Source organism: Myxocyprinus asiaticus, chromosome 36 (assembly GCF_019703515.2).
Source record: "Myxocyprinus asiaticus isolate MX2 ecotype Aquarium Trade chromosome 36, UBuf_Myxa_2, whole genome shotgun sequence".
In the NCBI taxonomy this organism is placed as follows: Eukaryota; Metazoa; Chordata; class Actinopteri; order Cypriniformes; family Catostomidae; genus Myxocyprinus; species Myxocyprinus asiaticus.
In genome coordinates, this window is record NC_059379.1 from 4,121,107 (window position 1) to 4,133,462 (window position 12,356).

Here is a 12,356-nt window from a genome sequence, read left to right on the forward strand (position 1 = left end):
AATGAGCAATGCTTATCCCCACAGTCAAACAGCACAGAGCACTCTATTAAATCACTAATTTTGCCTTAGTTTGACTGGCTGCCATACCTCACTTAAACGCTCCTCAGTGTCTCCATTCTGGCTCCAACGGCTCTGTTCGTGGGCCAGTTTCCTGTTCTTTTGTTCGCTGTGGGTTTAACAGCCTCTCCTTCTTCCTTTAGAAAGCTCGAAGCCGTCCACTGTACATATCCTGTCCATACTGCTGGGGATCACCGTCTTAGTTCTTTTTCTTGGGCTACTGACCTGGTTTTTCCTCAGGTATGGCACACACAAACACCCTGTGAACTTTTAGAAAATAAACTCACTTAAAACACACTTGTTACACTCTCACTAGATTATTTGAAGGGATAGTTCACCCAAAAATGAAAATTCTGTTATCATTTACTCACCTTTATGTCATTTCAAACCTGTATAACTTTCTTTCTTCATGGAACACAAAAGGAAATTAGATAGATACAATGTTCAAGCTGCTCTTTTCCATACAGTGAAAGTGATATGTACAGTATATATATATATACTGGTCAAAAGTTTTGAAATACTTGACTGAAATGTTTCTCATGATCTTAAAAATCTTTTGATCTGAAGGCGTATGCTTAAATGTTTGGAATTAGTTTTGTAGACAAAAATATAATTGTGCCACCATATTAATTTATTTCATTATAAAACTAAAATGTAATAATAAAAAAAAAAAAACGTTTTTGAAATTGATGACTTGGACCAAATAATAAAGAAAAGCAGCCAATAAGTGCCCAACATAGATGGGAACTCCTTCAATACTGTTTAAAAAGCATCTCAGGGTGATACCTCAAGAAGTTGGTTGAGAAAATGTCAAGAGTACATGTCTGCAGATTCTAGGCAAAGGGTGACTACTTTGAAGATGCTAAAATATAACACAGTTTTGATTTATTTTGGATTTTGTTTAGTCACAACATAATTCCCATAGTTTCATTTATGTTATTCCATAGTTTTAATGACTTTACTATTATTCTAAAATGTGAAAAAAAATAAAAAAAATAAAAAATAAAATAATATATATATATATATATATATATATATATATATATATATATATATATATATATATATATATATAAAATAAAGAATAAGTGTTTCAAAACTTTTGACCGGTAGTGTAATATATATATATATAATTCGCATAATGGCATGGATGATTGTTGGTGCCATACAGTGTATATTGTAGTACAGTGGTTCTCTTTTTTTTTTTTTTTTTTTTTATGAACACCCCCTACTTCATTCCCTTAAAAAAACTTAAGTCTGGGTCTGAGACAAGGGTAAAATGAAAATACATGGTAAATACATGGTAAAAAAAATCTATACATTAAAGACATTTAAAAGTTAAGTATCAAAAATGAATGATGAAGGTATTATAGAAGTTTCCTAGACAGTTGTATTGTGACCTTTTTATAACTAGAAAACAAATCTGTTAGATTTAATAAAAATCAACCGCTGAGACATAAAAGTGCCCATAGTTGAAGAAACCCCCAGCAGACACAAACACATATACCCACCCACACACACAAACACACACTGAAAATGTGTGTCCATCATGCTTAGAAGCTCCTCCCATTTCTGATAGAGGGCGGGGGAGGCCAGGAACTGAGGCATACTCTCAAAACACACACACACACACACACACACACACACACACACACACACACACACACATTTATTCATATACTGCCTCACACACAAGTATTACCACAGGCTTAGACAGGGATTTGCATGATTCTTTGGGTAGCAAGGGTGTCGTGTAGCGCATGTTGGTGGAGAAACAGCTCCTCTGATGAAAAAGAGCTCAAGTTTTCGTTGGTGAGACAAACTTAATCTCGAAAACATTTATGTTAGTATATGATAAACATTTCTTTAGAATAGGTCGCACCACACTTTGACTCTTCTTGATAACCTTACTATCTTTGTTTTTTTTCTTCTTTTGTCTCTAGGTTGAAAAACCAGAGGAAAGCTGTCATCACAGCTGTCGACAAGAAAGTACCAAATGGCATCCTGGAAGAGCAAGGTAATGTGTTGTTTTAGTTGCTCTTATCCTATTTTGCTGTTTAAAATAGGATAAACGTGGCGTGTTCATTACGAATTGTGTTGTTAAGTTAGAAGCCAGGTTTCAGCACATTTCACTTTGTTAAACGTGTTATACTCTGTTTCCTGTTGCCTGTGTTATGTGAAGAGTATACAGGACGTGAATGTTCTCGTGTAGTACACATGTGTCACAGCTAGAAGTGACTCATGTTCTGTCTAGAACTGCACTGTAATTGCTCAAAAATAGGTTTGCTGTGGATTTAGACACATTAGTTAGTCATGTTTGGTCATATAATTATGGTGTTTTTTTAGGTAAGCAGTTATCTGCACACCCAATGTTTACAATGAAAAACCAAACTATTGAAAATTACTGTTTTATTATTATGTTAGGGATTTCAAAATCCCTAACCAGAGACCTCTTATTCTTACTTGACAGTCCTTCAGTCCGTTCTGACTCAGGTTGCTATGTCTTTTCTAGGCGTCCGGACTTCCGATTTTCCTAGCGGGCAATCAGCTATCCCTGAAATCCCATAGACTTTCATTAAAAAATACTGACTTTTAAAGGAATATTCCGGGTTCAGTACAAGTTAAGCTCAGTCGACAGCATTTCTGGCATAATGTTGATTACCACAAAAAATCGTTTTGTCTCGTTCCTCCTTTTCTTTAAAAAAAGCAAAAATTGAGGTTCCAGTGAGGCACTTACAATGGAAGTCAATGTGGCCAATTCTTAGAGGGTTTAAAGGCAGAAATGTGAAGCTTATAATTTTATAAAAGCACTTACATTAATTCTTCTGTTTAAACTTGTGTATTATTTGTGCTGTAAAGTTGTTTATATTGTCATTTTGTTTGTGGCGGACAACTAAATTACCGGAATTAAAGGGTTTATGGTGTTACATCATCATGGCAGGAAAACCGTAACTTCACACAGAAAAGGTTAGTAGGAGATTTTAGGAGATAGTTGGAGATTTTATCACACTAAAATCATGTTAACACGTATATTGTTTATGTCTTGTTGTTATACTTTTGTAACAGTGAGTATCTTAATGTTTACGGATTGGCCCCATTGACTTCCATTGTAAGTGCCTCACTGTAACTCAGATTTGTGCTTTTTTTAAAGAAAAGGAGAGACGGGGGCCTGGGAGCGCAGTGGTAAAGACACTGGCTACCACCCCTGGAGTTCGCTAGTTCGAATCCCAGGGTGTGCTGAGTGACTCCAGCCAGGTCTCCTAGGCAACCAAATTGGCCCGGTTGCTAGGAAGGGTAGAGTCACATGGGGTAACCTTCTCGTGATCGCTATAATGTGGTTCGCTCTCGGTGGGGTGCGTGGTGAGTTGAGCATGGTTGCCGTGGTGGATGGCGTGAAGCCTCCACACACGCTATGTCTCCGTGGCAACGCGCTCAACAAGCCACGTGATAAGATGCGCGGGTTGACGATCTCAGACACGGAGGCAACTGGGATTCGTCCTCCGCCACCCGGACTGAGGTGAATCACTACGTGACCACGAGGACTTAAAAGCACATTGGGAATTGGGCATTCCAAATTGGGAGAAAAAGGGGAAAAATCCAAAAAAAGAAAAGGAGAGACAAGTTGAAATAATTTTTTGTAATTATACTGTAACACAAATGCAACACTTGTATTGAACCTGGAATATTCCTTTTAAGTTACACTGACCAAACCAAAGTGACCAAAGTTTTTTTTTTTTTTTAGATTTCCTCAAAATTATTTATACATAATGAAAAATGTGAAAGAGGAACTTACTTGTTCTATTTAAAACAGATGTTCCTGTTTGTCATGCTTGTTGGAAAGAAAATCACAGATAAAATATCTTTAATATCTCAATTAGATGACAATGAGATTAAATGGAGAGCAAATGGAGACTTTTGCTCAAGTCTCCTGCTTCTCAGATGTTTCTCCTGAGAAAAAGACCTCAGTAATCTCACATGCATCTCTAGAGTTTCAGAAGAGATCTTACTAATGTCACAAACGGTGCTCAGATTTGCCAATATACCAAAGTCTGCAATTAAAAGTTGGGAGATTCAAAATGAAATCCAACATTTCTCATTCAATTCTTACTAGACCAAATAATATGAGCTTAGCAGTCCACTTTAATTATATAGCGCAGTACTCCTACTGTATGTCAACAATTGTCTCAATTGTGTCTCTTTTTATTTCTCCCAAGGAAATTTAAGATCCTCTGTAAAGCTCTGTTAGAGAAGGCTCCAATCTCTATAGATTTATGTCATGGACTTCCTTTGCACTCTTTCTCCTACTAACCTGACGGAAATCTCTTTTGTGAGGAATGTTCTGTGGGCCGAGACATGAGACGACACACTCCAAACATACAGGAAACTTTTCAAGAAGTTCAGCTGTTAAATGACCCAGCTGAAAAGACCACCTCAGATCTGGTTGGCCAACGGTTACTTGCTAGTTAAGATGCCTCAGGTTTAAGATTTAGGGTAGGGAGGTCAGTTTTGTTGATTTAAAACTGGATAGAGCGTTAACCATAAACACCTCATCTGTTTGGGAGAAAATTCAGTTCACTTTTAGCACCACACGGTGGACATTTCACCTCGGAACTGCCATGACACGTGTAAAACATCATGTAATATAATTTTTGCTTATTGATTCCACTTTAGATTGTTTTAGTGTTTAGAGGTGCACTAAACACCTGTGTAGAGGATGTGGTTTACTAGACGGTTTCTCCACTTCTCTATGCCACCTTTTGATGGACAAGTCTGCAAACATGCCATTTTTTGGTGTATTCTCTTGAAGATTAATACTGCTGTATCATTGTTATTGCTCATACTTTGCATTAGGTAAGCCTAAATATTAAACTTTGACATGTAAATCCTCGCCTTTGTGCTACGGACATGAATGACACCTCAAATCCTGCGGCATATTGAGTAGGTTTGCTATTACACGTCTAAGTGATCAAACTTACAATTTGCACCTGACAGATGATAAAATAAGCAAAAAGATTCCATAGACTTACACTGAAGGAGAGACCCGAGCAATAATATTTGAGAGTGGGCTATATTTACTTAGCCTAACGACCACCTTAACACCCTAACAAGCACCTAAGAATGTGCTAGTAACCGCCCTGAACTCCATAGCAACCGTGTAACAACACCCTAAAAACATTGTGACGATGACTTTTGCACGGGCAAGCACCATTCACATTTTCTTCTGAAGTCTTCCATTTTGGAAGTCGACTTACAGTAAGTTCTAATGAATTGAACTGTTTTGCCGTGAATTCGAGAACAATATTTGCAGTATTTAAAAAAAAAGAAAAAGAAAAGAAATGCTGCCTAAATGCTGTAAACAGACATCTGAGTAACTCTGCTGTGTGTGTGTGTGTGTGTGTGTATGTGTTATAGATGTGTGTATAGAAGAATATATAGATGTGGATGTAGAGGATGATGATGATTTTGGCTGTCCGTCAGAAGGTCAGGTATATGTAGTGTGCAGTGAATGGGGGTTCTGCAGACGCTAGCATGGCCTTCTAAACTATATATTGTCTAACATCTCACCATTTAATCTCTAACTCGATGGTTGCGGGTTTCTTTAAATATTACAGGGCTTTACTGTGGTGACTGACCGTTTTCCCTCTGTAATTATTTGTATGAAGTAATTATGTGTATGCTGCGATAAATATACCTGTATATATTTCACAATGGCATGCTGATAGTCTTCATCAAAAGACTTACAGTACGGTGTCAGCATGCTGGATCTATTTTTTATTTATTTTTTATTTTTTTTTATGACAAACTGTGACAAGTTATTCTTCAAATATGAATTTATTTGATAGTAAGATATTATAGTGCTTCTTTTATGGGATCACATAATGATAAATTAATCAAAATGTATATGCTGTAAAACCTGTTGATAATGACAGCTGTATGAACAGTCTTCCCTAAAATCAAAATCAGTCAAATTGATTGTTAAAATAAACCAAACCACAGTATATTTACACAACTCACCGAGGGCTGATACACAGTGTGTGAGATAATGTCATATAGGAACAGAAATATGTATATTCTGTACACATTTATATCTTTATATCAGTCAAACATTTGCATAAAATAATAAAAATAATAATATATACTGTGTGTGTGTGTGTATATATATATATATATATATATATATATATATATATATATATATATATATATATATATATATATATATAGTTGTGGCCAAAAATATTGCCACTCTTGGTAAATATGAGAAAAGAAGGCCGTGAAATAAAATCTGCATTGTTTATGCTTTTGATCTTTCATTAAAAAAATTAAAAAAATCTAACCTTTAATTTGAGTAAAACAATTGAAACAGGGGATATATCTCATCAATAAATAAAGATTTTTCTCCAAAACATGTTGGCCACAATTATTGGCACCCCTAGAAATTCTTATGAGTAAAATATATCTGAAGTATATTCCCATTCATATATTAAATGTTTTAGTACACCTGGATGACTAGGAACGGGAAATTCTTCAGCCATGACTTCCTGTTTAACATGGGTATAAATATGAGGTAACACACTGGCCAAAATCCCTTAATCATCAATCACAGTGGGTTAGACTAAAGAATATAGTTTTGATGTGCGGCAAATGGTTGTTGAGCTTCACTAAATGGGAAGTGGCTATAAGAAAATAGCTATAGCATTGAAAATGCCCATTTCCACCATCAGGGCAATAATTAAGAAGTTCCAATCAACTGGAGACATAAGAATCGGCCTGGAAAAGGACGTGTGTCTATATTTTCTCCACGCACAGTGAGGAGGATTGATCAAGTGGTCAACGAATCTCCAAGGATCACAGCTGGTGAATTGCAGAAATTAGTTGGATCTTGGGGTCAGAAAGTCTCCAAGAAAATATTAGACATCACCTACATCACCACACGTTGTTTGGGAGGATTTCAAGAAAAAAAGCCTCTGCTCTCAACCAACAACAAACTCAAGCTCCTTCAGTTTGCCAGACACTACTGGAACTCCAAATGCGACCAGGTTCTATAGTCAAATGAAACAAAACAAAAAACAGCTTTTTAGCAGCAAACACCAGAGACTGTTTTGGCGCACACAGAGATGAAGTACCCAATGCCTGTGGTTAAATGTGGTGCTGGATCTTTAATGTTGTGGGGCTGTTTTTCTGCCAGAAGTCCCGGACATCTTGTTCGGATACATGGCATCATGGACTCTATCAAATACCAACAGATAAAAAATCTAAACCTGGCTGCATCTGCCAGAATGCTTAAAATGGGCCCTGGTTGGATCTTCCAGCAGTTCAATGATCCAAAACAAACATCAAAATCAACACAAAAATGGTTCACTGACCATGAAATCAAGGTTCTGCCATGGCCATCCCAGTCCCCTGACCTGAACCCCATTGAAAATGTGTGAGGTGAACTGAAGAGGAAAGTTCACCAACATGGTCCTCTGAATTTGAAGGATATGTAGAGATTCTGATGGAGGAATGGTCTCAGATCCCTTGCCAGGTGTTCTCCAACCTCAGACATTATTAGAGAAGACTCAGAGCTGTTGTCTTGGCAAAGGGAGATTTCAAAATATATTGAATAAAAGGGTGCCAATAGTTATGGCCAATGCATTTTTGAGAAAAATATTTAATTAATAATGAGATATTTCCCATGTTTCAATTGTTTTACTTCAATTAAAGGTTCGATTTTTGTTATTTATTTATTTATTTATTTTTTAATGAAAGATCAAAAGGATAAACAATGCAGATTTTTTTTTCACAGCCTTCTTTGCTCATATTTACCAAGGTTGCCAATATTTTTGGCCACAACTGTATATATATATATGTGTGTGTGTGTGTGTGTGTGTGTGTGTGTGTGTGTGTGTGTGTGTAGGCATGTTTAAGTGGTTTATGAGGACTTTTTTTTAGGTTACAAATTACAAGGGTATTATGCTATAAATGTGCTTTATGAGTACATTTCTAGTGTCCCCATAATTTAACTCACTTAAAAAACATACTAAACTATGTTTTTTGGAAAATGTAAAAATGCAGAACGTTTTTTGTGAGGGTTAGGTTTAGGGGTAGGGTTAGGGTTGGGAGATAGAATCTATAGTTCATACAGTATAAAAATCATTATGTCAATGGAGAGTCCTCATAATGATAGCTGCACCAACATGTGTGTGTGTGTGTGTGTGTGTGTGTGTGTGTGTGTGTATGTATGTATGTATGTATTTATTTATTTATTTTAAATGCAAACTTCTGACTGATGTAATGATATAAATGTGTACAGAATATAATCGGAATATATATATATATATATATATATATATATATATATATATATATATATATATATATATATATATATATATATATATATATGTATGTATATATTCCCAGTACAGTGTCAGTTCCAGCACATCTCAAATTCTGTATTGTGGTAAATATAATTCAGTGGTGGAATTGATGCTGATGGAAATTACTATTATTATTATTATTATTATTATTATTTTTTTATAAAATAGCAGACTCCTTTGGCATGCTAAGACTAATTCCATAGCTAACATTATATGCATCCTAAATACACACAATTAAAAAATATTTAATAATAATAATAGTTTTGGTTAAATATCACTTGTCTCGTGGGCCTAGGTAGCTCAGCGAGTATTGACGCTGACTACCACCCCTGGAGTCACAAGTTCGAATCCAGGGTGTGCTGAGTGACTCCAGCCAGGTCTCCTAAGCAACCAAATTGGCCTGGTTGCTAGGGAGGGTAGAGTCACATGGGGTAACCTCCTCGTGGTCACGATTAGTGGTTCTCGCTCTCAATGGGGCGTGTGGTAAGTTGTGCGTGGATCGTGGAGAGTAGCATGAGCCTCCACATGCTGTGAGTCTCCGCGGTGTCATGCACAACGAGCCACGTGATAAAATGCACGGATTGACTGTCTCAGAAGCGGAGGCAAGTGAGACTTTTCCTCCGCCACATGGATTGGAGTGAGTAACGGCGCCACCACGAGGACCTACTAAGTAGTGGGAATTCCAAATTGGGAGGAAAGGGGATAAAAAATTAATAAATAAAAATATATAACTTGTCTCATATTTCATCTCAAGCATGTTCTTCGCTGACACTTTCGTCGACTTGGTTAACAAGTACACTAACTTTTGAAAGAAAACAAAAAAACTGTATATACTGTATATATAGGGGTGACATTTTTGCTGTGGTGGAAATGAGGTCACAACAGCAGGACAGTTATAATTTTTGACAAATTTATATAAATCATTTTCAAACAATAAATAAATATTAAAATGATAGTGGATTTGGCTCCTATCTGTTTCATCATTGGTGAGGTGATTGTATTGAATTTTAGATTGTATTTTGAATTTGAAAATTTAGCAATATAAAAAGTGTAAAGTTTTTGGTTTTTTTTTTTTTTTTTTTTTCAGCAACAAATTCACATAAAATTCTGCATTGCCTATTGTTCTTCAGTTCGTATATTCTAACAGACAGTAAATTCTTGCGTTATCTTACAGAACAACAGACGGTGGTCTTACTGCCGAGATCTCCTTCCACTTCCAAAACGTATTTCCCAATCCCTGTAGACAACCTGGAGGAAGAGTATCGGATACGCTCAGCTGATGATGGGAAGCTTTTTAGAGAAGAGTACAACGTAAGTCTTATTACATTTTTAGAGATGATATTATCTAAAGATATAGGGCCTTACGGATTGAATTAAAAGCAAAAATTCACGTATTTGGTTTTAATAATGCTTTAACACAGACATGCGCTCTGTTTGTGATCTATAAATTGTCAAAAGGAAAGAAAACACATAATTAGATCACATGTGCATTATTGTATGTTACCTAACACAGATTACATCACTCAAATAACTGAAAATTCAGCAGTCGTTCTTGTTTTCTGTGTGACAAGTGGCAACACTCAGCCGGGACATTATTTTGTTTGCTGCTTATAAAGAAGCTGACAGCACAGTATTGGACTATTATTAACTGGCACAAACACTCCCAACGCATTCGTATGGATCAGCAAATATTCTTTTGCATTTGCTGACTACTTAACGGCTCTAAGTTCCTGCTGGAATTGACTCATTCGAGAATGCCCCTCGCTCCTGCTTTTGGACACATGATTCAAGATTCACTCCACTCACAGGCCGATAATTCAGACACACTGAATGAACCATGTGAATCCTCTGTACATGGAAACAGTGTTTATGCTCAACAATCGTAACGGATTTAAGTAGGAATGGAAGTGGTTGTGTGGTTTAAACAATGGGCTATCCATACAGGGACAAAGAAAGAGTTATATCGCTCGTTTTCAGCAATAGCATGATGGTGACTATGGTGGGAATTTAAACAACATGATCAGTTATGCACCAATACAAAATGCTCTTAGAATCGGCTCAGTGTTAGGTAACCGTTCACTGATGTTGTCATGTTAACGTGTTTAGTTTGTGTTGTTGACAGTCATTACCAGGAGGTTCAACCCAAGGAACATGTGAAGAGGCCAATAAAGAGGAAAACAAGGAGAAGAACAGATATCCAAACATCCTACCATGTAAGTACTCTCTCTCTCTCTCTCTCTTCCGCTTTTCTCTTAGTTCATCCGTTCAGTCAGAGTGATGCTGTAGAAGTTTATATATGTGTCTATAAATGTGTATACTATATGTATAAAGTCATCATGATTAATTGATTCTGTTGATGTTTCCTGTGTCTTTGTTTGGCTACGTGTCCGGTAGCTCTTGTTCTGTGGTTTCTGTGGAGTTGATATCGAACTGAATTTGGCAGCTCCGCTGCCACCCTCGCATGTCTAATCACAACTTCTCTAAATACAACTTTGATCACTTTCAGTTCCTTGTGCCCACATTTGTGTCATTTCTCTATTTTACTATAATTTTCCATTCCAGCTAAATTTGTTCCCTGGAAAAGCTGGTTATTCTTGTCATTTTTGTCTTAAAAGTTAAAAACGAAGTTGTGAAAATAATAACTGTTTTCAAACAGTTTTCCCAAACTCTCTCCCTGCCTTCAATTGGTTGGACAAACAGATAGGCCACGCCTTAAACTCACCCCATTGGTTGAGCCAATGTTGCAGTGTCAGGCTGGTCAGGACACTCAAACAAACAGAGCAATGTTTTGATTTTTTTGAGTGTTAAATTTTTCAACAAATAGTTGTTTCTGCATATTAAACTGGGAATGGAGAAAGTATTTTAACAACAAAAAAAAATAAAAATACAAAATACAAAATAAATAAAAAAAACTTTAAGGAGTATTCCGTGTTCAGTACCAGTTAAGCTCAATCAACAGCATTTGTGGCATAATGTTGAATACCACAAAACATAATTTTGACTCATCCCTCCTTTTCTTAAACAAAAATAAATAAATAAATAAAGAAATAAAATAGAAATGAGGTTACAGTGAGGAACTTTCAGTGGAAGTGAATAGGGTCCATTTTTGGAGGGTTTTAAAGGCAGAAATGTGAAGCTTATAATTGTATAAAATTTTATAAAAAAAGGTTTATTGCATCAGAGTTCCTACACATCCTGAAAAAAAAAAAAAAAAACTGGAATTTTGCAATGCGGTTTTCCAGTCATGGAAACGTCATGGAAAATGACAAAAATACCTAAATGTCCTGGAAAATACTTATTTGTCCTGGAAAACATTTTAGTATAATAAAACGTTTTTTTTTTTTTTTATTCCATCACTTCTGTAGTGATAAATACAAAAACATATGCATTGTAAAATTTAGACAACGACGACGATCAGACCGCAGATTTTATAAAATTATTTTTAATGATTATTTCACACCCCAAGGTGGTAGCATGGTGGTAGCATGGCCTTAACACCTCGGTACGAAAATTAATTTTCAATAATTAAATGATCGTAGTCTACTTATTCACCGTTATCACATGTAGGGCCCTATGGTTTCTGCAATACGGAAAACAGATGGAATCACTGAATCCAGCCATAAAAATTGCATTAGCTATAAAATTCGTAATGACAGGGAATTTGACATATTTGGGATGAAAATGAATGTTTGAATGCACAGTTAATTAAATTAAAATCTCAATATGTCCAGGTGTGATTATTAATCTGCAAAAGGTTGTGATTTAAATAAATATATAATCTGCATGTGCTGCTTGCTTCAAAAGGAATGTGTGAAGCCGGACTCTCGTACACTGAAAACACCTCATCATGAGCACCACGCGTGCTCTGGTGTGTGTATGTGTGTAGTAGATAACAGTAAGTAGAGCACTCTGAAGCGTGCAGCACATACAGATGAT

The 12,356-nt window shown here is 36.1% G+C and overlaps 1 protein-coding gene across 2 annotated transcripts in view; it reads left to right on the forward strand.

Moving 5' to 3' along the window:
• Positions 1–12,356, forward strand: part of LOC127427341 (receptor-type tyrosine-protein phosphatase epsilon-like) — a 101,816-nt gene that overhangs the window by 77,634 nt on the left and 11,826 nt on the right. Inside the window, exons 4-7 of one of the 2 annotated variants that reach the window (XM_051674899.1) lie at positions 201–297; positions 2,001–2,074; positions 9,595–9,731; positions 10,543–10,633. In XM_051674899.1, coding sequence (XP_051530859.1) covers positions 201–297; positions 2,001–2,074; positions 9,595–9,731; positions 10,543–10,633 — 399 coding nt within the window. Of the gene's footprint in view, positions 1–200; positions 298–1,704; positions 1,870–2,000; positions 2,075–9,594; positions 9,732–10,542; positions 10,634–12,356 lie in introns of those variants that run through there. The other variant, XM_051674902.1, reaches the window with a different exon arrangement.